General features: G+C 38.7%; 1 protein-coding gene across 2 annotated transcripts; it reads left to right on the forward strand.

Moving 5' to 3' along the window:
* The first annotated feature begins 3,966 nt into the window (after nucleotides 1-3,966).
* On the forward strand, nucleotides 3,967-27,320 carry LOC121299513 (matrix metalloproteinase-17-like). 2 transcript variants are annotated; one of them, XM_041227267.1, is made up of 10 exons: nucleotides 3,967-4,610; nucleotides 18,076-18,208; nucleotides 18,304-18,433; nucleotides 19,969-20,252; nucleotides 21,522-21,698; nucleotides 23,174-23,273; nucleotides 24,635-24,717; nucleotides 24,957-25,109; nucleotides 25,559-25,816; nucleotides 25,954-27,320. In XM_041227267.1, exons 1-10 carry the CDS (start codon nucleotides 4,461-4,463, stop codon nucleotides 26,280-26,282), a joined length of 1,797 nt encoding a protein of 598 aa, XP_041083201.1. In that variant the 5' UTR covers nucleotides 3,967-4,460; the 3' UTR covers nucleotides 26,283-27,320. The 2 variants fall into 2 exon arrangements, with proteins under 2 accessions (XP_041083201.1, XP_041083202.1); XM_041227268.1 differs by having other exon boundaries at nucleotides 4,535-4,610; nucleotides 18,113-18,208.

A 27,320-nucleotide genomic window follows, 5' to 3' on the forward strand; every position in this document is an offset into this window, starting at 1 on the left:
AATTTTTACATTGTTTTTCACAAACAGTATTCAATTTAAAATGGTTTACAATGAAAAGTTTTGAAAGCCCGAGAACCAATACAAGCTCCCCATGCAAAAATATACTTTCAGTTTAGTAAAATACTGCTACATTTCAAATTAATTTCCATTTACCAATAAAACGTTTAAACTTTTACAGCCTTACTCAACACAATTATTGCATTTCCACCACGCAAGCAAAAATAAATGTAAGCATTTGCCAAATGTACTATTCGACGGACAACAGAATCTTTTTAAAAAAGACTATTTTAAATTAATATTTACAATTTATTAGTCTTTACGACCATGCTAGACTTAGATAAGGATGTCGAATATTTAGGTTAGGTCATTGATCTGCGCTGTTATGCTGATTGTAGAAAATGTGCACCATCTACAGATAGTCCTGTTCCTGTAACTTCAGCAATTGACGTTCCTCTTTCACGGCCCTTGTTTCAGTTATTGTCAGCAAGGAAGGTTAACCGAGCTGTTTTTATTTCAACTGCATCAATTCGATCTGTAGGTCACAGCATGAAGTTACACTAAACAGTCTTTTGTCCCTAGAAAAACAAATACATGCATATTTAAATACTTGAAAGCACTAGACATTGGTACCAATGCCTTTGGATTCGCTTGTTACTGACACCTGTAATGCCACTCAAAGCCTTGTTTGGAGGGTGTCTAACAAGCTGTCTAAATGTCAGTATCCAGGGTTTGAGATGTTAATTGTTTCATTTTAAAACCTGATATATTATACTACATAAGGTTAAAAGAAGGCTTTCGTTGTTGATGCTTTATGCTGAGGTAATGTGTTATACTTGCGTTCCCCAAGTTAATTTCACCTCAGTAGTGTCTTTGGGATCAAAGTATGCTACTGGCTGAAAGCATGCCAGTCAGCAGGGGAAGCAGCTGGTTGGGTTTATGACAAGCAAGAGACCATTGAATGCTACAGGTGAAACAACCAAGCAGTTGCAACACTAGCTGAAAGCACTGTGCTTTGTTTAACTCGGTGTAGTACCAGATATAATGCATTACAGTAACATGTGTGCTTCCTTCAGAATTTCACATGTGACACCTACATAGCGAATGGAAGTGCACAACAGCTCCGCTTTAAATGCAGGCAAAAGCATTTAGCATATTTAGAGAAATGTTCCTGAATTTTAAGGCAGTTGCTTTGCTTGACTAACAAGTGCAGTAGTATCAGTTCTGTTACATTTTTAATTCTGCATCTCTGTGTGCTTTGCTAAATGGCATAAGAGTAATGGAGGCTATTTGTATTTAACCACAGTTAGGTTCATACATGGTTGATTCTGTTTACAGAGAACATAAAACACGTTTCTGTTTAATTATGACTTGTCTGTACAATTCAATTTAAAGCTATAGAGCAGGGCTACTGAACCCTGATCCTGGAGGGTTGCTCTCCCGCCTGTTTGTTTTTTGTAACTGTACACTAAATTGATTAATTAGACCATTTAAGCTTCTAATAAGCACTTAATTGGTCCAATTAAGTAATTTTGGGTACAGGTGTAACAAAAACCAGGCGGGACACCGGCCTTTCAGGACTAGGGTTGAGTAGCCCTGCTGTAGAGCATAATAATATTTGTAAAACAAAAGAATATTCATTATGTCCAATAAAAACAACAAATGTGCAACAGTAAATATAATGTTTGTGTATTGATGGTTTGCAGCTAGTTTGCATTGACTACTAAAGCAGCAATTTCATGTTAGCAGTGTGTTTTTAGTCTCGGTTCAGATATCACCGTACCTTGATTTTGGCATCTGATCACGTCGCTCCCTGATCCAGTTTTTTATTTTTTTTTTTTTTTTTTTTTTACAGCCTTGACTTTAGCCTCCTCATCGTCCTGCCCAAAGGTTAGATCTATGTGCCCTTCTTGCAGACGTCTTGAATCCTGTCACCGTTCTTGCACTACCTCACCAACCAATCCAAACAGAACAACCCATCATCCACTAGACCCATTCATCTCTCAATTACTCTGAAGCCACACTGCTTTGTTTTGTTTTCCATGGAGCTCCAAGGTATAGATCTATTTTCATTTCGGGGCTCAACTGCATGTTGAATTTCAATAGCCTTTTTTAACAGTAGGTAAAAGCCTGAGCCTATTTACAATAAGTGAGAACATAAGGTAATTGAATGCACCCAGGCAATGCGTTCTTGCACAATTGAAAGCTATAGGGTTGTCTACGATCTCAATATGTTCCTTGAGGCTGAATAGATCTGCAGTGGCGTAGACAGACAACGTGAACCTGTTATGCTGAGTGATCTCAAGATGTATTGATTTTCAGTATAAAAAATAAATCCTCATATGACAGGGTGGCAGAAATTTGAGGAGAAATTTCATGTCACATCGACTGTCTTTTATCTTCCTTCAAGTTACAAAATGCCAATTAAGCTTTTTCCCACCGTCAGCTCTGGTTTTCGTGTTTTCGCTGTGTAGTCGGGTGCGTCGCACACAGCTGAGTTGGACTTTGCATTCCGGCTGCACAGGTAAGTGTTTGGCTTTTGTTTTTGTTTTTATCTTGCCAGTCAAGAAGAAAAAGTAGACCTGACTGCAGATTCGCAGAAGCTGCTGTTTCAAACACCGTACTGTACAAACAATGCCTGTGCCTCCCTTGTTTACGACAAAAAAAAAAACTAAAATCTGCAGTCCAGTGACAGGACCGATTGTTCTATGATGTACTGTCATGGACGGGTTGACACGTGACTCGGTGGCTCGCAAATACTGAAGCCCCAGTGGGAACAGGTGAGCCGTGCTGTGCATGTACAACTCGTGCACTCTAGAAAAGTTTCATCAGATGTGGTACCTTCTGGTTAATACAAATCACGAATATGCACCAGTTCCAGTCGTATCTGGTTGTATTACAGTGTCGACGCAAGGGACTTTTTCAGCCTGAAAAAAGAAACAAGGACCAGGGGTCACAAATGGAGTTTAGAAAAAGGGGCATTCAGAACAGAAAATAGGAGACACTTTTTTACACAGAGAATTGTGAGGGTCTGGAATCAACTCCCCAGTAATGTTGTTGAAGCTGACACCCTGGGATCCTTCAAGAAGCTGCTTGATGAGATTTTGGGATCAATAAGCTACTAACAACCAAACGAGCAAGATGGGCCGAATGGCCTCCTCTCGTTTGTAAACTTTCTTATGTTCTTATGTTCTTATTTAGAATCATTTGATTTCATATAGAACACATTGAATTGAATTATATAATTATTTTATTTTATTTTATTTTTTTTGGAGGGGGGGGGCGGAGCGGAGCAAGGTTACATTATAAAGCTGATTATTTGTAGACCTTAAAATAAGGCATCCCTACAATGCCCCAGTGATCTACGTGCTATATAATGTAGAGGACCCCGGTTATACTGCACTTGTAAAATACTCATACAGTAACAAATCACTGCCAAAATACTACGTTAATGAAGTTTACTGAAAATGCTGTCCTGCAGTAGATTTTTGGGGAATTACGTCTAAATCCTGACTGATGTAGTACTGTACTGTATCTCTAATAATAATGATACAAAATATTTTTGTACAAATATTTGAAGCTGGCACTATTTTTGGATTGTGATGCAAAATATCCCGTATCAGACGATCCAAACGGTTTAGATCGGGTGTGTTCGGTGTAATTCTCTCAATGCCTGCATGTTTTTGTCATAAGTAAATCATTATAACGTAAGCTTCAAGCGGTTAAAACAATCAGAAGTGCATATAGTTAGTGGCGAGCAGCAAACTACGCCACAGACATTACCATATGGAGCCCACAAAGCTCTTCAGTCGCACACAAGTTTGGTTTCGGTGTGTCAATCACGTCATGTAAATTGAGGAGGAGGGAAGTGTGCCACCGTAAATGCACAACAGCACTGACGGTTCATACAGAGGGGTTCTTCTTACTGGGCAGAGCTCAATGCTCTCTCCCCTCCCACAAGATCACTGGCTCGGTCTTGCTCCTGCATCTCTCAGTACTCTAGTCTCAAACTACACCTCTGGGAGTTCTCGTAGCTCCTGCTTGTGCAGCTGTGAGGGTGGGCTCTGCACGGTGATTGTGGGTTGCCGCTGCTCGCATCTCTCTCTCTGTTGTATTGCTGCTAACTTCAATCTAAAGCAAAGATCTGCTAACCCGGCAATATGGGTGATTTGAAGAACAACGTCAACATTTGATTCTGCTTTCCAATAACGATTGCATTAAGATGGAAAAAACTGAAGCTGGGTTTTTCAAGAAGAATAAGTTATTTGTAATATGGAGATATTTGCTCGTGCGTGTGCAGTAGGGAGCCCGGCGCTGTTGGTCAATCCCAGTGATGAGAATTTGATTGCTGGTTTCGTGCATTGCAACATGGTCGTGGTTCTGTGATTTATTGTTGAGAATTTGAAAGAGGCAGGGAAGAAGGCGCGTTTTTAAACACTCATGCAGCATTCTGAGTTGAGGGAATGGTTGTCCTGATTTTGGGGAAGTGGATTTCCTTGGGTTTGTGGATTATTTCGTTAGAGATGATGCTGGTTCCATTTCTTTGGTTGTTGTCAAACTCAAAGACTTTTGCGGCACCTTCACTTACTGCTGAGCAAATTAACATGGGAGTGGTAAGTATTATAGTTTAAGTAAATAACGGTTTGACACTGAATGATAATTCCCTTCATCCATTTAAGTCCGCGGCGCTTGAAATAGTTATTTTCACTAAAAAAATGATTACATTCTATTTGTTTAGTTCTTATTATATACGACAACAAAGACACGTTATTGTATTCGTAGTCTACTTAAAACCTTGAACTCTGCTTGCGCTCCATCCTCTCCCTGTAGATTGCAGTAATACAAGTGCATTTTAGTGCGTGTTTAATTTAATTCACCTATAGTTTTATATATCAAAAGCGTTTATCTAAATGTGGGGTTATACCTTTAAACAAATCTGAAACATTCAAATAATCCCAACCATTATCCATCTATCCGAAGATGTACAAATGTATTCATCAGATGACGGGAACAGCACACTGAAAAAAAACAAAAACATTAATGCTTATTTAACTGGTATCTATGGATTTTGTTTGACATCTCTACTGAAAACAGAAGGGAAAAAAAACATTCCGACGCAATGTAACTTTAAAATAAATATTTTCAATTGATAAAATTGATCAAATGTTGCGCGTAATTGAGATCGCGTATTGTTTGGCTCTTTTTAAAAAAAAAAATTTTTAATCGTTTCGGAGAATTAATTAATATCTCCTCTCACTGTTCAGAATGCCAGTGCTGCGAGTTGCCTGTGTCTGTTGAAGATGAAAGCTTGTTTTAAACAGCACTTGCATTCAGTTCAAAACCGTGCGCAAATCTTTTCAACTGCGCAGCAACAAGGACCTCCTTTGGAGTTTGTTACCATCAAAGGCTCCAACAATGATTCTCCTTGTTCACCAGCAGACGCTATTAGTAACGTTGTTTTTTTGTTTTTTTTATGTTTGTTTTTATGTTGTAGATTCAAACTAAACCTTGAAATTATTGTTTGCCCCATGATTCCGTTACGATAGTTTTAATACGCAAGTCCAATACGGTGGAAGCAAATATATTGAAGTTTATTCAACGTTTTCTCTCATTTTTTAACGCTGGTTTTTAGTCTCGTATCGTGCACAGTTCCATTCTGTAAGTGTTGAGTCCTACACTTTCAATATGAATATTAATGCAAAGAAGGGCAGGCAATTGTGTGAACACATAACGCAATTGATTTATGGTGCCAAATAAAATAAATGTATTATTATTATTATTATTATTATTATTATTATTATTATTATTATTATTACACACTTGAAACGATATTTTGTTCATAGGGCCAGATTGACAAAGCTTTAACCCCACCCCACCCCACCCCACACAGTCCATATCAAAATTCATTTTATAAAAGAAGCCACAAGTCTTTTTGGGTAACTCTACCAACTTTGCACATCGTCTTGATGCAATTTGTGCCCATTCTTCTTGGCAGATTTGCTCAAGCTCTCTGAAGTTGCTTGGGGATCGCTTATGGACAGCAGTTTTCAAGTATTTCCACAGATTCTCAATAGAATTCAAGTCAGGATTTTGACTGGGCCACTCAAGGACATTCACTTTCTTATTCTTAAGCCACTCCAGTGTAGCTTTGGCCTTGTGCTTTGGATCATTGTCCCGCTGAAAGGTGAATTTTCGCCCCAGTTTTAATACTTTATCAGACTGAAACAGGTTTTCCTGTAGTATTTGCCCGTACTTTGTTCCATCCATTTTTCCTTCAATCCTAAAAAGCTTTTCAGTCCCTGCTGAGAAGCATCCCCATAGCATGATGATGCCACCACCATGCTTGACTGTAGGGATGGTGTTGACTGGGAGATGTGCTGTGTTGGGTCTTGGCCAAACGTTACGCTTGGCATTTAGACCAAAAAGTTCCAATTTGGTCTTGTCTGACCACAACACCTTTTGCCACATTTTTGCAGGATCACTCAGGTGCTTTGTTGCAAACTCCATGCAGGCTCTAAGATGGCTTATTTTTAGTAATGGCTTCCTTCTTGCCACTCTGCCATACAGGCTACTTTTGTGAAGTGTTCTGGATATTGTTGACTGATGCACATTTTCTCCCATCTCAGCCATTGAACTCTGTAGCTCTTTCAAAGTTGCCGTTGGCCTCACAGTGGCATCCCTCACCAGTTTCCTCCTTGCCCGGCTGCTCAGTTTGGAGGGACGGCCTGATCTAGGCAGTGTCTGGGCGGTACAATGCACCTTCCATTTCTTGATGATTGAGTAGACAGTGCTCACAGGGATATTCAGAGGCTTCGATATTGTTTTGTACCCTTCTCCTGATCTGTGCTTTTCAACAACTTTATCCCTGACTTGCTTTGAAAGCTCCTTGGTCGTTATTGTTGAGTCTTTGTTTGAATGCATCTGAATTAATTTAGGTTTGCTATAGCAAAGGGTTTGAATACTTATGCAATCATGACTTTTCCATTTTGATTTCATATTAATTATCTATTTACTTCTTTCTTTTTGTTTGTGCTTGTAATATGTGGAGTAGGTTATATATAATTGTATATAATACATATTAATTCCTACTTCAGTGTCATGACTACAAGCTTTAAAGCAACAAAATGTGAAAACTGTGAGAGGGTCTGAATACTTTTAGAGGAACCCAGTGGTTCAGCATCAACTTGGTAACCCGTTCCATACACCCCTACCCCTCTGTCTTTTGACTGTCTCCAAAACGTTGTTCTCTGGTCCTGGTTTCTGTGCTCAGTTTATTTTCTAGGATTCACTTTGATTCTGTTCCTTGTGAAGCAGCAGTGATGTGTTAATTCCTGGGTACAGAAGTACCTGTCAAACTCCCAAGCCATCTGTCATGCAAATGTAGGTATCAATGGCAGACAGGGTTCCTGTTGTTTCTCTAACCTATAGTACCTCACTTGTGACTTATCCTTCTTTTCTTTGACAAAGGAAGTGAATTCAGTTGCAAAGAGGCTGCATTGTGTGCAGGTACAGTTTTTTTTTTAATGCAAGGGGGGCATGTCATGAAGCTGTTTCCCATTTTAAGCACATTAATTCTCCAGCAAGACAGTAAGATACCAGATATAAATTATGAAGACTTGCAGCGCTGTCCACAGTACCTGTCTGCTTTAGTAAGTAATCTGCATTTATGGGCACAGGACTGCAGAGATGGTCTGGTGGGTAATTTATGGTGCATCTTACTGGAAAACATCAGCCTCCGTCAATTAATTCAGTAAAAAAAAAAAAAAAAAAAACAACACTGTTCTGATTACCCAGGCATTTGGTTTCTGAAGCTAAGCCATTGCATATTGCTTTGGGGCATCTCAACTTGGATTATACAGTGCTGGTGACAAAAACAGCAGCAGCTAGCAGAATACAAACATCTCATATGCAGCACAGCAGTCCTGGAATTGAGCTATATATTCATATATTCAAAATCTAAAACAGACAGGCCATTTGCATTGGTTTTATCCTACTCAGATAGATGCACATATAGAGTTTGTTCAGTTGTAGTCATGTTTTTTGTATCACCAGTGTTGCTGGTTTTTTAAGATAATTATTTTCTCTGCTTAGAGTATTTTGGTATTAATGAGAATTACTTAAAGTTTAAGGACACAGTCAAATACAAAAAAAACTGGTTCAAAGCTTTAAAATTGATTATTACAGTAATCTGTAATATTTTAATCCATGGTTGTATCTATTTTTTTCAGCAGCCTTTAGCACAGCACATTTATTTCACTGGTTTTTGGAATAGTTTCAAGCCATAACCTCTAGTGACCCTGTAAATACCTTATCATTTTTTGGTCCTTTATCTTACAAAGGAGAGCCCAGGTATTTTCAATTAGATTGAAATTGGGTGGATTTGGTACATTTTTTGTTCTAAACACTTGCCCAGATAACCGCTGCCTTCTACCAGATCCATATAGAGTACCATGATGAAGCCACCTGGAGTGCATTTGTAGAGTAACACCTCCAAACCCTTAACCCTTTCAGTGCCAAGTAACTTTACAGAATAATTACCCAAGGGTAATTCATGGTCTCAGAGTCTCATACTGAACTGAAATATATATATTAGATGGTTTTGAGCAGGTCTAATTTTGAGTGGAGTAGCAGTACATTTTCTGGACTTGTCCATTGGTGGGTGGGTGTTCAAAGACAAAATACAAAACCCCTCCTCACAGGTGGTAACGAAATGTAATTTATTGTGCATATAGAAGATGAAAGTCTCTGTCATTGCATTAGCATATGAGTGGGAGATTCGGAGACAGAAGCGCTGTCAGGGGAGCAAATCCCGATTGCAGTAGAAAGAAAAGAAAAATGCATGATTGTGGGGTGTTACTGTATACACATTATCATGGAAAATGTCAGTGTTTAGTCTTTTTAATGGGGTCATTTATGTAGTTGTAGGCCACCAGTACTAGGTCCCACATTATAAACCTATTTTGAGTTTTGTAATACAATAGATCTGTTGCAGAAGTTTAGGAAATGCAGATTTGTGAGCAATAATACCCAACATTATTACCAGAAAACCCCAGCCAAAAGACAGACAGGTTTTTCTGGTATGTTGAGTGTATTATTATTATTATTATTATTAGTCAGTGAACATATGGAAAAATGTATGTCTGCTTTTAATTAGATTTTTGATTCATTTTATGGTTACCTAGGCACGCTGCTACAGGTAAATATACCCAAGTGTAATTTACGATCCAGTCTTTTACTTACATATCATGTACCTTGGCCGATCAGCATTTAGTTACAGCGCCCCCTATGGCATTGAATAGTCTGGACCAGAGTATCCTGTTTATGATAGTGTGTCAGATAAGTAACATAAATGTGTCAGTTAAACATGAAACAGTGACTAAGATTACATTTATTTTAATGGGCAGGTTCCAAGAAGTGTAAACGTTTCTGATCACAGACTGAATGTATGATATTGTTTTTAGCGCGATTGTGTTGTTTTTAACACTCTTGTAAATGTTTTCAATGGGTTTTTTCCTGGTTAAAGAATGAATAAGTAAATAAATAAATAGGGTTTTTTAATGTTTGTTTTCCATCCCTTGTAGTGCAGTGGGATTTAGGACACAAAGTTGTTCTACCGTATTATGCAATCTATTTGAGATCACTACAGAGAACAAGCAGCCTACAGAAATAATTCTTAAAGTGAGCTGCAGTCTTCTAACAGGGACCCCCTAGGTTTTCTTTGTATTAAAACGACAGCGTTTGATACCTGCAGTTTTCATTAGCTTGCAGCTTCCAGCATTGATCATTTAGAGTACACAGTTTCAGTCCCATTCAAAGTGAATAGGGAGACGCTGAATAATGTTACTTCTTTTAAATAAAGACAGACTCATGATGAGTATTTCCAGGGAAAGGCGTCAGCTCACATGGTTGATCTGCTGCATAATGATTTCTTTTCCCTTGTGAAGTGGTATCTTATCGCTCTTTTTTGTAGCTTTCACACTCCGTGAAACTGAAGTCATATTGAGCATAGCATCGTAAAGCATCTTGGTACAGCTTATAATCAGTTATCTCGGTTAAATTGATTCTTCGGTTAGCATCATTGATCCTGCTATGTACATAATCTGTTCATATTTTCTGTTGGTCGACTATTTTTACCTTGACAAAATCATTGACTCTCACCTGAATACTGTTCTAGATTGCAGTGAAATGTATTAATAGTGAAGTGCTACAGCATTGGCTTTTGAAGCTTGCATTGTCAATTTGCTGTCCTTCACAAGTGAATGTATTCATTCTCCAGGAATGTCAACCTTTCAAAAGAAATAAAAAAACAATCCAAAACAATAGTAAAGAAACATTGAAAACTGTCTCAGACATTTTTTCTTTACTCGTGAAACGTATTAGCTTGTCATTGTTTAAAAAAAAACACTATCCCACAATCATATTCAGTTTGAAATTAAATTATAAATCCTTTGTGTTTGCTAAATACATTTTTTATATGCTCCAAACTACACTTGACCATTTTTTGTTTGTTCATTTTGCCTTGAGGTCATTTTTCTGACACAAACTCCCTCTAGAAACCTGCTTGCCACTATATGAGTTGAAACAGCACGTTCCTTCTGTTTCTTGCAGCAGAAGAGGGTTATTCATGATATTTTCAAGCTCTGCTGAGGATGGTTTGTTCATTTATTTTTTAAAACACATACACTCAGCTGGCAGATTATTTAAAAGTTATCATTCATTTTTTTGACCATCTATTTCTTTGAATCTGTTCAATCATTTTCCAAGCCATGCAGAGCGCCGAACAGGTTATCCTGTCCTTTGTCTTTCATTTTCATTTCTCTGTCCTAACAAAAGTCGTCAGATACAAGGCAAGTGAAAGAACCCAGTCTTCGCCTTTCAATGACAGGATGTTTGATGTATGGAGCTGAATAAACTTCAACCCTAAGCACACTATTGAAATAACCCATAGTCCTTTCAGTGTACTGCAGATAAAAAGATGTTCCCGTTAGCTTAGCGTTTTAGAAGCATGTTCATTTAATATGCTCACAGGCTCATGAAAGAATCTTTTATTGTCATGAGAAGCAAAGAGTGTAGTCCTGTGGAGAACAGGACTAGATTTCCCAGGTGGCCACAGGCTGAAAAGCCTACAACTGTTGTATTGTTTATTTAATTGTTTAATTATATAAAAACCCTACAGTTTATTCACTTGGCCTGCTGCAGTGTGTGTCAGGCTGAGTAGCCAGGAGTTTGTGTCACAGTGTGTGTGTGAGATCACTGTGAAGAGAAAAGGGTACTGTTGAAACTAAGTTAGGTTTATTCTGTGTTTTGTGTGAAAACTTTAACAAGCACTCCAAAACGGATTTAGGTTTTTGTTTGTTTTTGTCTTATTATATTGTGAATATTAAAAAGGATGTTTATGCGCTGTTTTCAAAAACAACGTTCCTGTGTGTGTTCTCGATATTGGTTGTTAAAATGGGCTGATGCAGTTGTGATGTGCCTTATCTGAAAGTGCTTCAGAAAGGTCTGTTTGTGTTATAGAAATGTCAGGGAAACGATTTCATTAGGTGAGGTGGGATCATTCAGCTGTGCAGCAAAAGTAAAGGCTTGTACATGTCACTCTGAAGAAGCCCTAGTGGGCAGCACTTTTTAAGTGCTTTTGTGTGTTATTTAGAGGTAGGATTAAGGGCTTTTTGGACTAGATTTCATATGAATAAATGTTCATTAGCACTCACCAGGCATGCTCTGGGACAGCATGGGTCATGCATACTGATCTCCATTCTTGAACAGGCATTGACTTGTATAGTTCGTTCCCTGTGTTTTTTTTTTTCCTCTCTCTCTCTGATTCTCTTCCATTTTACTTTAAGATATGTATTTTCAATAAAGGTGAAGAGGTTAAGGTTAAGACATATACCATTACAGTGGTAAATGTAGTTTCGCTGCTTTTCCCATGTTATACAAAGTTTTACCTTACTTGACTGTCATTTGCCATATCTATCTTTCCACTTTATGCTACAGTATCATTTGTAACTTTTTGATGCAGGAAGGTGAACAATTTGATGTAAATTCCCTAGACTAGTTTAACCCAAGCCAATATTTTAAGCTTAGTCCATGTACCAGGACCAGTGGACACAAATTAAACGGAGACAGATTTATTTATGATGGTATGGAATGGGTTACCTAGCCATGTTGTTAAATCACTGGGGTCCTTTACGACCCAACTTGACAAAGTTTTAAGACTAACAGCTGCTAGGAACCAGACTTGCACAGATGGGATGAAATGGCTCCCCTTGTTAGTACATTTTCATATGTTCTTATTGTTTAAATACAAGGATGAAGGCTGTAAATAACCAGTTTAAAATTGTTCAAGCACACTGCAGCTGGTGCTGGCGCTGTAGAGCCATCAAGTGGCCACAATAGTGTCACACCACTGTGACTTCACAGAGCTATCAGCAAGGAATCCCAGGTGTGCATAGTTTGCATTTTTTATTCAAAACTGATGTCTGAGACCTAATTTGCCATATGTTTCACTGTGGTGATTTAATTGTATTGCTGTCCCTCCAGCACCCTCCTTGATGGGAGATAAACAATAATTAACAGTTGTTATTGACAGTAGTAAGTGATCAGCAGACACTCTAGGGGATAGCTAGCTTACCCTAATTTTAACCGCTGGAAAAACTTTCTGGGGACGTAGATCTCCTTCTCTCCTAGCAAGGATACGAACAGCACACTTGAAATACAGCAGGAGATTCATAATTCACTTTTATCTCATAAAAAATTGAATGTCCAGAAAACTTGATTGCAGAATAAAGGTAATACACGGTTTTCTTGTACGTTTGTGTGAATGAAAGATGAAACATTGAATTGTAAGTATCTACTTTGTTTGCAGAGCGTCTCTTGAATATAACCCAGCTGAGCCAACCCAATGGGTTTTAGATATTGGAATGAATTGCTTTAGATAGTTGTCACGTGAGTGGGTTTACAGCTGGGCAGTACATGGTTAGGGTTTGTCAGAACGGGTCTGTTAGCCGTGGAACTTATTGGGAACCCTTCAGCTGCTGTCTGTGTGTTGAGTGGTTTCTTTAAGATTGACAGCACCAAAGAATTCATTTAAGGGCCTTTTCACATATGGTTAGTTTCTAAACCAGCAGAACTGAGTTCACATGGAAGTGAACTCCTTTTGTATTCACATATGCACCTCAGTGCAAAATAGCTAGTTCACTAGGGTAGGGGTAATTATTGAATACCTCTGCAATGATGATTGTGGGATAAAAAATCACAATTATCACTCATTTAGATTCTGCAGGTTTACAAATATAAAATACAGGAGTCGCTCGCTAAACCGAGTACAGGTTATCTGGGATAATTAAGTGGCCGGTTTTAAAAAAAATATACACATTTATGCTGCTCCATTTATTTTAAATATATTGCCCTTTGAGCTAAAATACCATTCTGTGTTGTGTACATATTACATTAAGAATGACTGTACAGTACACAGTATACAGAAAGTAAAATCAAATGAATACCCAGTGCATTGCTTTACTTTAGCTTATAGGTAACTAAAAGAACAGTATCACACAAAATGAATCATGCCTTCCCTGTAAACATTGCTGTAGAATTTGGAAATAATGAAAGATTATTTGAAGTTGAAACTAAAGGAATTTAGCTCACTTTTTCACCTAACTACTTAATAGTACACAAAACAACCAAATGGTTCATATTGCTGCATTTACTGCACACAATAAAGAAATAATAAATCAATTTGAAATGTACATAGAATAGTTAAAAACACACACACACACACACACACACACACACACACACATCCTGCCTGCTCCACAGTTGTTTTCAATGTGTTGTATGATAACCTTTGTTTGATAGCATTGGGTAGTGTATGGTGATTACTGAATTCAAAAGGAACACAATAGTTAGTATTCTGGTTAATTAGAAACCATTTTCCTGTCAGTGGGCATGTATTGGTTGATGTTCAAATGACCCTTCATAAGTGTAACCCATAAGCATGCAAAGGATACATGAACGGTATCTATCAGTTGGCATATATTTCTATAGGTATGGATATGAAAAAAGACTGTGCAAAAAGCTTTCTGCTTTTCAGAGTCCTGCAACACACATAGACAGCCCACAATTCCATAGTTCATAGGCAAGCCTTATCAGTGTCGTTTATTAATACTTTGTTAGCACCTTATATTTGCTTTTTAGATGTAATATTCAATAATGTCATAATAAACCTAATATGGCAAGTTATAAACATCATCTACAAACATGCTTGTTACAATTATTTTCGTAAGGATCACATATATTGTCAGTGCTCAGAATTTCCCATTTGAGGTCTTTGGGTTCCATTCTGTAACATTTGATACAGTCGGTCATGCGACAAGTATGCCCTCTAGTGACTCTTTCCAGCTTTCTTTTCTTTCTGAGGCGGAAAGGTTTTCTTTGGGTTTTTTTAGGTTGTCATTAGCAACTCAGATATAGAGACCTATTTTGCAAGTATTATATTATTATTATATACCCTTGCTCTATTGATGAATATAATAAAGATAACTTGGCTATATTGCAATGTCCTGACCAGGAGTATACAGTATATTGTCTCAAGATGGTAAACCAATTTTAAGGTGCCGAGCATCTTTTTGGGGTTTAAAACTACATTTCTTAGTAATCTTTCTAAAACCACAGCAAAGTGTAATAAGGTATAGTGGAAGCATGGTAAAGCATAGGTAAGTCCAGAGAGGTACCTGTATGGTAAAACATATTGGCATATTATGTAATTTGATTAGCATATTATGTGATGCAATTACATAAATACAGCTTATGTTCTGATTTTTTTTTTAAAGAAAAATATATTTGGAACTTAATAGGCGCTTTTATGATGCCTCAATATAAAATAAGAAACTGAAGCCTAAAAATGATGCATTTCTTGGTGTTTTTCTGCCCACAGATTTCTGTGTGTTGAGCTTCATAGTTGTTGTGAAATCTCACTGGTCTGAAAAAAAAGTGTTATAGAAAAAAAGGAACTACTAACAAAAGGGAGAAAGTTGCCATCACTGGGAGTTACAGCGTGATAAAGAAAACCGTTATTAGTGTGGTCATTTTTATCCCATAATCGAGAATGGCTGTTTCATTAACTTCCAACCTTAAGGCCTAGACACACCAGCGTTCGCTTTGTATTGCTTTGCGTTGCTTTGCTTTGTTTATTATTTTTTTTAACATCAACAGAAGAGGAGGAAAGAAGAGATTATTTTATTGTCAAAAAAGAAAGAGAAGAGGGCGGGTTTTACATTGGTTTTACATCAGAATTCCTTTGAACCAGGATGTATTTATATATAATTTATGTTTAAAAAAAAAAAAAAAAAAAAAAAGTCAAGTGTACAGAACAGTATGATGTAAGGAGTAGAGTCTACAATATATAAAATGCTTTAGTTTTAGCTGTGCTTATGGATTATAGTTTTATGAAAGATGGAGAAGGCTGATAACAAGACAAAACCCCATTCAATTTCCCAATGTAATTACAAACCTATAAATAACTCATCTGGAATGTCCATCTCCGAAGTGACGAGCCTCCAAATATTTTCTCTTTTTTTTCTGTACCCTTGCAGCTAGCACAGGAGGGCTTGTATAATACAAGAAAATGTATTATACAACCCCTCCTGTGCTAGATCCAAGGATAAAATGCTAATGCTTTAGCGATTCATTTCTTGTGACATCACCCAGGAGTTGACTGTCATTGGTCGAGTGTAGACGTGTTGGTCCAGCTAGCTATTACTAGCTATTATCTGAGCTTTTTGAAATTTCATACATTGAAGATTGACGCTCCGCCTTTCATTGCTAGATCAATACAATTATACATAACAGAGAAACTACACATCAAAGTGTCCTTTTTACTTGCTGTTATCCTGTCCAGGTGGCTACTAATCAAAAAAAAAAACACTTGTAAACTCTAAGGGCTTCTGACAAATGCTTTTGATAAGTATTTTTAAAAGTTTAATTAGTCATTTACACAGAGCAGAATGTGTCTGAACAACATCTGTAGCTAACATACTCCCACATGCTCTCCCCTTTTTAAAAAAATTACAGCAAACGCCGAGTTATAGCATGAAAACACGATCCAGTCTGCATTTGCACTTGTATTATTCATGACAAATTATACTGTCTTAAATAATTAAATGTCATATAAAAAAAATAAAATGACTACATACAATAATTCTGCATGCTCCCAATACCAGGGACACAAAGGCTCTTGGTCAGTTGTATATATTTGCAACTCATGAATATTCCCGTTTCAATCAAAGTGCACAGTTCTTATTTTATTGTCCCTCTGAGCCTGTCAAGTCTTAGAACAGTGTGCCACGGTGCATTTTGCACAGTGATGGTGTCGTTTACCGTGCTCTTCCACTTCGTTACAGTACTGCTCTGTGATTTATCATGCTTATACTGTGCTTTGCTCCTGGGTGCCACGCTTGTACCATGGTGTACCACGGCTTCGGAAAGAACCACCGCTTCTCATTTTTAAATGGATTCTTGATGGTGGAGATAAGCTTGCACAGTTGCCCTGATTGCCTACTTTTATGGAAATCGTAAAGATAATAATCCAGTTTTCTGTTTTTGGGATTGGTTCTTCACGTATTTCATGCTGCCTGACTAACAAAGGGGACAATAAATCATTTGGTGCTTTTATAATGCGTTTGGGTTTGACATTTCTTTTTAAATATGCAGTTTAGATCCAGCAACTTTGTAGTACACCTCATAGCAGGCTTGTGCTGGTAATTATTCATGGAGGACCCAGACAATCTTCAACTGTGTTTCCCAGGTATGGTCTTCCTGTCCAAGGAAGAGTAGATATTGAATGACATGTTTATAACACCCGACGTAAAATATGACCTCATCTACCCTATTCTGCTGCTTGTCCTGTAAGATGATCAAGTACAGTGAATAAGGAGGGAGGGTCACATTGGCATTACTGCTAAAGTTGAAATGATATACAAAAAAAACATTATCAAAGGAAAACAGCAACCCGAGGTCAGTGAGTAATAATTTCTCTCTTGCCTCTAGACTATATGCGGGGAAAGAGAATTCAAGGAGGTGTTCCAGAACAGATAAATGAAGCTGTTTGTGGTTATTGATTTTCTTTTCTTCCTTGTTTCACTAATTGGGGTAGCTAATGATCTCTCTTGGGTAACCGGGTCAAATCACACTCTTGGAGATGATTGACAGCTTTTGAAATGTATTCTGAAGTACCAAGTTCAAAGCTCGGCTGTCAGTGCTTGAAAAAAAGGCAAGAGTGACTTCTCTTCAGCTGTGAAGAAACAGTCATAGCAGATCGGCTGTTGTGTGCTTCACGAAGAACATCTTGAATATAATCTAGTCCAATAACAAATAGTTTAGATGAGTTTAGTATAGCATAGTAAAGAGCAGCATCATACAACCTTCTGGAATTGAAGCGACTGGACTGCCAGTTAACAAGACATTTAGCTGAAAGCTTGTTGGATTGCACAAAATAAAGATCATAGCTAGCTACACTTTAAATGTTTTTTGTTTTGTTTTTTTAATGTTTTGGCATCCAGACAGTTAAAGCTACAAAAAAAAAACAACTACAAAAAAAATACAACCTAATTTAAAATTAATAGAGATATTTTAGTAGGAACAGCTGTAGGATGTTTTCATGGGCGTTTAGTACTTGCCATCTGTACTTAGAAATACAGATATAAACAAGTCACATGCACAAACCAGGAGCTTCATCAATTAATATCCCCTGGAATCCCACTCCAATTAATCATGGATAGAGGCTGGCAACTGCCCCCAACTTTTCCGTTCTATACAAACTTTGTCCCCAAAAACCTTGATATAGTTCAAAAAGGCCTATAATCCGAACTACACTCTGTACCTTAACAAGTAAAAAACATGCGTCTATATATGTCTGTAATATAAAGCACACACTGTATACGGTGTATTAGCAAGGATCAACCAGGGACTTCCAGTTTAGTTGAGCCAGAATAACAATAGATTATGCAATATTTTGCTGATAATTTAGCTTGAGAAATATTTGCTGATATCTCACTGTGCTTTTTTTCTTCTTTGGATTAGGATTGGTTGAGTAAATTTGGCTACCTTCCACCACCAGACCCAGTCACCGGACAGCTGCAGACCAAGGAAGCCCTGACCAAAGCTATCAAGGCCATGCAGAGGTTTGGAGGAGTGGAGGAGTCAGGAGAACTAGGTTGGTGTGCAGCTTTTCACACAACCCTTCCATGTCTGAGAGGTGTTCTGTTATCAGTGCTGAGTCTGACAGAGCGTCTCTTTTTTGAGGTACAGACGAAGCCACGCTGGTGCTGATGAAGACGCCACGCTGCTCACTGCCTGATGTGAACGAGTCTGAGACAGCAAGGAGAAAACGCACCCTCACCACTCCCTCAAAATGGAGCAAGAGGCACCTTTCATGGAGGTAGGAGCTCCTGACCCAACACTGCTCAGGCTGTCAGGTGATGCGGCAAAGAATAACACAAATCTTTGAGGCAAGCAACTGTGTGGTGACAGCAGCATGATTCAATGCCTTTCACATAACAGAAATTACATCAGATTGTTAAAATTAATTAACCTAAGGGCTGGTTGGGAAAGTCATTTTTTACAAGACAGTCTATCATGTATTGTGTGCCCTTAGAATTTTACATGACACCTGTTGTCTCAGGAAAGTGGATATGACTTAAAGCACTTGGACCCTTGCTAAGAAGTTTCAAAAGCCCAGGGAGTAATAATAAACACTCCCTACTCTGTTTTTTTTTTCCCCCATCATACCTGAAATGTCGTCTTAAATTTCCTCTTTCTCAATTGACAAGAGGTCAAGCAGAAAATATCTCTAATTTTCATAGTAGGTACCAGCTTCCTGTCACACACTAATCAGCTGGTATCGCATGGAAGAGTGTATCTTGTAGTAAATACACTCTATGGAGAGAATGTACACTACTTAAAGTACATTGAGCTTTCCAGGTATTTCCAGTAAATCTTACCTAATTTGTATTACCTCTTTTCGTAGGTCTCACATTCTAAAATGATTGTAAATGTGTATTTTACTTTGAGGGTCATATCTAGTATAAAAATATGCTAGGGAGAATAAAATTGTGCATAAATGTATTTGTTTTTGTCTGCTGTACTGATGCATCTGACAAATAAAAACATAAGACATCCTCCTATGATCCTCAGATTTCATGATTTGACAGCACCTGTCCTGCTTTGTAATTTGGAAAACATACTTTCCCTGTTGTCCCTCACCTCTCTAGTTCAATATAGTGTGTTATTGCCAAGGATACTAATACAGGCCCGGCATCAATTATGCATCCTGGAGATTCGTGTGTCGATGATGCACTATATAGGTTACACATGTTTAATCTACACATCTACACCCTTTAATTGTTTGGAGCAGCGTATGCAATGTGTTAATTACTGATGAATTAAATTAAATGTGCTGTTGATTTCTGCAACGCATTTGAGGGGTTTTGTGCAACAGACCACTTTCTCTAAGTAGATTCTCAAGATGTAAGTTGCTAGGATACCTGAAGCCCTGCTTGCCTTACACTTCTTTAACAACCAGTGAGGCACAGTATGTCTCTCGTTTTCGGCAACAGGTTGTAACAAACAGCCTTTGCCAGAGTGCCAACCCTTATATTCCCAGAATTAGGATGGGTTACTATCCAAATCACAGCAATTACATAAGGCTTGTATGCGAATAAAGAAGCGCTGGGTTTGTAAATATAAAACACCATTTATTCTCAAAATGCATACATATTAAATAGAAAGATCATTTCATTGGGTTTGATGACAGGCTTTTCTATGCTGTACAACATACTGTAAATGATAAATCGGATCAGGGTTATAGATGCTCTTTCTGTCTGAAGGTCCAGAATACCTAAATCATTCTTGATCTCCATGCACAGTGTATCCAGGGGAAACTGAAAAACTCTTTTTTTTTTCTTTTGTTGAAAGGGTGAGGACATTTCCTAAAGAGTCCCACTTGGGCCATGACACTATCCGAGCGCTCATGTACTACGCTCTGAAAGTCTGGAGTGACATCACGCCGCTCAACTTCCACGAGGTGGCTGGCAGCGAGGCGGACATCCAGATCGACTTCTCCAGGGCGGACCACAACGACGGCTACCCCTTCGACGGGCCCGGGGGCACCGTGGCACACGCCTTCTTCCCAGGTGACCACCACACTTCCGGGGAAACGCACTTCGATGATGACGAGTCCTGGACATTTCGCTCTTCAGGTAACCTGCCTGTCACCGAAGGCAATCTGGCAACACATTCATTGAAATAAAAATCCTTTGTGGAAACATAAGCTATTTTAATTGGGTTCATAAACCACTCAAGGTTAATTTAAAATAAATTGCTTTTTAAAAAAAAATGTTTGTCTGTGCATAATCTTAGCTATCCCGAGACAATAGGACTGCAGGACAGGAGTGGTCAGAATGAATATAGTATCCTTACGGTATGACAGTAGTGCTTTGACTTTATTAATCAGCTTTCATGAAGCCAGCTAATGGAGAAGGAGTATTATAGCTGTAGTGCTGGCCTCATACACAGATACCTTTTGTTACTGTCGCGCCTGCTTAGGTAATTTATTATGTCTTGTATTTTATCTGTGAATAAATGTCTGACTGCCCGTCAGTCTGTCTTTATGTCACACATAACCAGTGACTTGCCTATCCAATTCTGTTGAAACTTGCTAAGAACATTCTTTAGCTCCTTCTCATTGCTGAATATGGCTGGGGTAATGCATTCTTTTTTAACACTGATGCATTTGTGCACTGATACTTTTAAAAAAAAGTAACCAGAACTAACAGAAATAATACATTTAGAGCTTTTAATAAGATACTGAATATAAAATATACTGAATTATTACTACTAAACTATTGAAACTATTGCATCAGTTAATTACATCAGATTTATGCATAACTTGCCTTAAAATAACTTCCCTTATTTTCATCTTGACTGGTGCCAAGTGGTGGTAGAAGCACAACATCAGTCCACTACCTAGTGTCCAGTTCTTATATTTTGTTTTTGTTAAGAAACAGGATAGCATCTTCATTTTTTGCTTTTAAAGAGGAACGCAGTCTGCTTAGAATCTGCCCAGCATTCCTGAAAACCCGCTCGCTGGGGAATAACGTTGCTGCGATGCTTAAGATGCTTCTGGTAAAGCGGGCTACTTGTGTAAAGCGATATGGTTGTTTGTCCACCATTTATTTATGTCTTGTGATATAAAGGACACTATATAAATACAGTTGGTATGGCATGGTATAATATGTTATGATATGGCCATGTTTGCAGAGTTTTAGGACCAACAGGATGACATGCAGGCAGGTGGAAAGCTGGCTTTTTAATTTGAGGACCCAGTGGAAAGCACAGCTGGCCGTTTGACGTTCACGGAATGTGACCACATTACAAGGAACGCTCCACTGTTGGCAGCAGTTCTGAATAAGTAAAAGAGAGAGGAGGCCACTCTAAATATGTGTACCTATTTTGTCTCCACTTTCAAGATGCACATGGTATGGACTTGTTTGCCGTGGCGGTGCACGAGTTTGGCCATGCCATCGGACTAGCCCACACCTCGGCCATAGAGTCAGTTATGAGACCCTACTACCAGGGACCTGTTGGAGACCCCCTCAAATACGACCTGCCTTATGAGGACAAAGTCAGGGTCTGGCAGCTATACGGTAAGAAACTCTTTTGGCACTTTTTTTTATTCGTTAACTGTTAACAATAATAGCGTACTAACATATTGTTTCTTACTGGATGTGCTGTAACACACATCGTTCTGTTTTAGGTGCCTGAGTCTCTTTATTCTGGCTAGGAGTCTGGGGCTTGCTCACAGGCAGGCACTTTGAGGGCATTGCCCCATTTATCTTAACAAGTTGCTAGGTTAATATGTACAGCTTTCCCAGGCTCTCTCGCTCGCTCTTTGAGCAAAAGAACCATTCAACTACACCCCTGCAAAAGTGCTTACAATAAGTCAGTCTTGTGCTGTGAAGGTCATCTATGTAAATCAACTAATATGAATCCTATAATGTAACTAATCCAGAGGCATTTCTTATTCTTATTCCTATGCACATTCACTGTTTTGTTTCACAGCATAGTTGAGGCAATAACATTACTATTCAATTTTTTTTTATTTACAGTGACCTGTTATCTTTATCGTTCAACTGTTAAAAATTTTAAAATTTCAAAATCAGAGGGGGGGGGGGGTAGGGCTGGGGGAGTGGAAGACGTGTTTAAATCCCTGCTCACAGTGGGACTCCGGAATCAATTTGTTTCTCACCAGTGGGGCTTGAGGAGAAGCCAGTGGGGAATCAGAGATTAGACTTGCACATCCCTGAAGACAACAGCCTTAGGAATTCCACTTGGCATTTAAAAAAGCTTGCCTTTACTTAATCTTTACATTTCCTGTGGCTGAAGTAGAGAGAAAAACTGCTGAAAAATGTCAGTCATGTGTAACAAAGTTCAGAAAGGTTTTGATGAAAACGCGATTGGAGGTACTGCATGAGGAGAGCTTTCCATGCAGGCAAAAACTCCGGTGAACTTCAGTGACGTGATCAGCGGTGGGGGGCCAAGTACTCTCTGATTTAAATATGCGACTTCAGTTTGATGAATGATGATTGTCATCAATTACTTTAGACCCCCTGGTTAAGAGAAGTCTATTAATGTCTTTACGCTCTGCTAAAGTTCGTCTTTGTTAACCCCACTTCTCATTGAAGACCATGTCCACTTATATGCATTGCCAGAACAACTAAACCAACAATGGTCAGATTGTCTTGTTATAAACCAAACAAATGTTGTTTGTTTTTTTTCGTTTTTTTTTAAAGACATTTTTAAATGGGTTTTTATATCTTGGACTGGATCACTTCTGCTGATTGAAATATATGTGTTTAAAGATTTTAAAAGTCCGTTTGTAGAGCAACTACCTGTGAGATAATGACTGCTCTACTCGAATTGACTGACATGACCAATGAGGCGCGCAACAAGGTTTAGTAAAGTTTAATTGTTTAATCAGTGAAAGCATGGCAAAACCAGACCGATCAAATACATTGTATCTGTACTTGCATTTTGTTACGCATTGACGTGGTACCAGGGAGTACAGGAACAGGGCTGGATGTAGCTGATTGGTCACCTCCTCTGTTTCCCTGTCCCTCAGGTGTGAGAGACTCTGTGTCTCACATGGCCCGTCCTGACATGACAAGGACCGCTGAGCCCCCTGTCCTTCCAGACCTCCCTGAAAACAGATCTACTCTCCCGTGAGTAAGAACCACGTATATCCATTTCTCCGATAAGTGGCGCTAAAAAATTATGAACAATTGCTTAATCGTGTAAAACACAGCTCAAGTGCAGTACAGATGTCACGGTGCATCCACATTGGGATACTGTAAAAAAGAGGGTCCATGTGTTGCTCTCCTGGTAAAGGCATGGCCATGTGGTTCTCAGGGTGTGTCACAGAGTCTGGGCAGTGCATGTTCACTGTCTCACGTTGCAGGTCTTCGTGGGGAGCTGTTGTAGGGATTGCTGTGCTTATAGATCATAACTGAATATTCTAAAATTAGAGAGAAAAACTGGGGTAAAAAAAAGAGAAACTGCTATAGTACATTGTTAGTAGTCAATGTATTTCTATTAAAGGCAAAACTTCAACCCAGCAGATTACAAGTAGTAGTTCGAAAGTTTATAAAAGTTTACCATAGTCAAAGAGTCTAGTAAAGCATAGGTAAGCATTGAAAAGAATTTTTTTAAAACATGGCCAACCATAGTAAACTATGGTAAATGCATAGTATAACCATGGGAAAACCGTGAGTAAAAAATGCTAAATTAACGTTCAAATTTACTGTAGTAAGCTTTTGTAAGGGTTATTAGAATGAAGCAAGTTATTTTGTTAGCATAAACCATATAATAATAATAATAATAATAAATAAATAATATCTTTATTTTTATATAGCGCCTTTCATAGTGGACCACCATCACAAAGCGCTTTACAGAGTTAGGCTGTGAACTGTGCATTATATGGAGGGTCACTTACAACAGGACACTGATTTACATCTCATCCGCAGGATGGAGCACAAGGGTGACTTGCTCAGGGTCACACAGTGAGTCAGTCGGTGGCATTAGTGGGATTTGAACAAGTGATCTTCTGGTTACATGCCCTGGTCTTTAACCACTGGACCACACTGACTCCTCATATAGAATATTCTTCACATTTTCCACCTGGTTGGGATGGTGCAATGTTGCGCTCTTGACACGAATGGAAGGATTTCCTCAATTCAGATTGCATTATAATTTACGTGTAACCTTCCAAATTGTGACAAGGAGGCACACATTCCACCCGGGCTCCCAGGTGAGATAGATGACCCGTAAGATAACAAGGGACAACACTAAATGGAAATAACTGAATAAATCATTCAAATAATCAGAAAAACAGCCACGTCCCACTGTAGCAATAATTAGATTTAGAGAACACAGTGGCGGGCCAGGAGTAGTATGGTAATGAATTGTTCTACCTAGGTGTTTATCAATTATATAAAAACACACTGCAATTAGCTCACAGGTCAGCACGCAGTGAATGTTGAATCACTGATGATGTGCTAATGGCTTCTCGTTCCATTGCTGGCAGGCCGGCTCGGGACGCCCCTGATAGATGCAACACTGATTTCGATGCTGTGGCTCAGATACGAGGAGAGGCGTTCTTTTTTAAAGGTACTGGCTGCTCTGCTGTACACAGTATGCCTCGGATTAACATGATTGCACCCCGTTGGTTTCACAGTTTGGTAATTCAATTGTACAGTTAATTCACAGTTTGGCAAATTGTGCTGTAAGGAACATTCCCTACTTCCCTATTAAAGTGACTTGCTATATCTATCTCGCACATGCAGGTTTGAAGAAACCGAGGTTATAGCCATGTGTTTTCATTGTATTTCCACTGTCCTTCCTCTAAGGCAAATATTTCTGGAGGCTGACCAGAGAGAAGCACCTGGTGTCTCTCAGGCCAGCACAGATCCTTCGCTTCTGGAGAGGACTGCCGATCAACCTGGACAGTGTGGACGCAGTCTATGAAAGGCCCGTCGATCACAAGATTGTGTTTTTCAAAGGTAGGGCTAGTGTTGTAGTTATTCCACGAATGAGGCTGAACGTTTACGGATTACTCTGTTTATGTAACAAGGACAAGAAAGGGAAAGCGAAGTCAGTTTAAACCTAAAATAAACGGCTGAATTACTTTGCTTAGATCAACCTCCACATCCGTTTAGCAATGCTGATTAGATGGATAAGAATCAACACAAAATAAATTCTAAAGTGAGATCTGGTCCAAATTTTGGAACCGAGACAAAAGTAGCATTTTTATTAAGTACAGTTTTTTTTTGTTGTTTTGTTTTGCTTTGTTTTAGCAAGAAAAAAATATTTTAGGATAGTTATATTTTATATATCCCAAAACTTGTTTCTAAAGTGACATTCTGCCCCATGAATTCCACAGTCCCTGTGATGTGGTACAAAATATACACTGCACAGCCTCACGTTTGTACTCTATCTCTCGCTATCTCAGGGGGAAAGTACTGGGTATTTAAAGACAATAACGTTGAGGAGGGATACCCGCGTCCAATCAGTGATTTCGGCCTACCGTTAGACGGGGTGGATGCTGCCTTCGTCTGGACGCACAATGACAAGACCTACTTCTTCAAGGACGGTCTCTACTGGAGGTACGATGACCACGAGCGGCGGATGGATACGGGGTATCCTAAAGACGTCGTGCTTTGGAAAGGAGTCCCAGCTCTCCTTGATGATGCCATGCGATGGTTAGATGGTGAGTCAAAAAATCTTTGAAATGATAAGGATATATTTCTTATCAGTTTAGCGTTCACGGTAATAGGAATTGCTTTTCCTTGTCCTAAATAACCTTACAGAAGGAAATTTAAAAGCCTTTCTTTGTTGCCCATGCAGGAGCCTCCTATTTCTTCAAGGGGACGGAGTACTGGCGGGTGAAGGACAATGAGATCGAGGTGGAGGCTGGGTACCCACGCTCAATCGGCAGGGACTGGCTGGTGTGCACTGAGATGCAGTCAGACTCCCCGGCCACACACACTAACGAGACGCGGTCGAGGCAGGGACAGAAGCAGCACCAGGAGAGCCGCTCGGAGAATGGGTATGAGGTGTGCTCCTGCACCTCAGCCTCCGACAGTTCTGCCCCGGCACGGACACTCCCCCTCCTGCTGGTTTTGCTAGAACTCTGCATATGGACCCTCACAGCAGCCCGGCCAGCGCCGGTATGATGGGCAGACATGGACCAAATGAAATAGACCCCATGGACTAGAAAACAAAAAAGTGTGCAGTTAAAAAGAAGAAACAGCCAGTGATTGTACTTATTGATATGCAGATCAATGCCACACAACAATACACAGCACAGCTTACACTGTTTTCAGTACATCTCTGTATGAGTCTTTGTTGATCTATACCCTCATTGATTTTGATCCCCTTATCAGTTAATGAACAAGTGCATTTGCTCATTATTTTTTTAAAAAAAGGCTTTTATTCATAATGAATGGATCTGAGCTGCCTCATTTAGTCACAGTACTAAATGTAAGTAGTTTACAAATTAATTCATTTAACACCTTATATTTAAGCATGTATACATCATTTGCCAAATATCTCTTGTTTCTTTTCTGTTGTCTTAATATATTTTTAAGCTGGCAATATGAAGTATATGATTTATTTCATGAATTTATTTTAGCTAAACTCAGCAGCCAACTCCATTCATTACCACTAGTATGCTAAGATCCTGTCTGTTTTAATTGTGGTTAGCATAAGAACATATTTGACAGCCCTTAAGTTATATTATCAATAATAGGCAACTTGCTGTCTATTACAAACAACTGGCAGTTCCTTGAAACCCATGATTTTGTGTTGGTTGTTCTGCTGACACATGAAAAGGACATTTTTTGGTGTCTTGGTTGCACTGTTGGACTCTTTCTGACTTGATGCAAAGTACAGATATGGTCTTATTGTGGTACGATTATAATAAAAATGCAATAAACTTGTAACGCTTAACTGTGTGAATGGCAATTAAGGGCTGATAAACAACAGCTTCTGTAAGTAAGTAAAACACATTCTTATGTTTTGAGCTCTATCATGAACTCATCCAATTGTGATGAACCGTGGCATGATCATGCTTTTTCACAGCTGCACTGACAGTATTGTGGATGGAGGGACACCAGTCACTTACTTTTCTACTTGCTATATTGTTCAGATTTTGTACTGCCAATTTAGAGACGTTTACAGATTTATCATTCCTAATCTGAATAAATACATAA

Source organism: Polyodon spathula, chromosome 25 (genome assembly GCF_017654505.1).
Source record: "Polyodon spathula isolate WHYD16114869_AA chromosome 25, ASM1765450v1, whole genome shotgun sequence".
Lineage (NCBI taxonomy): Eukaryota > Metazoa > Chordata > Actinopteri > Acipenseriformes > Polyodontidae > Polyodon > Polyodon spathula.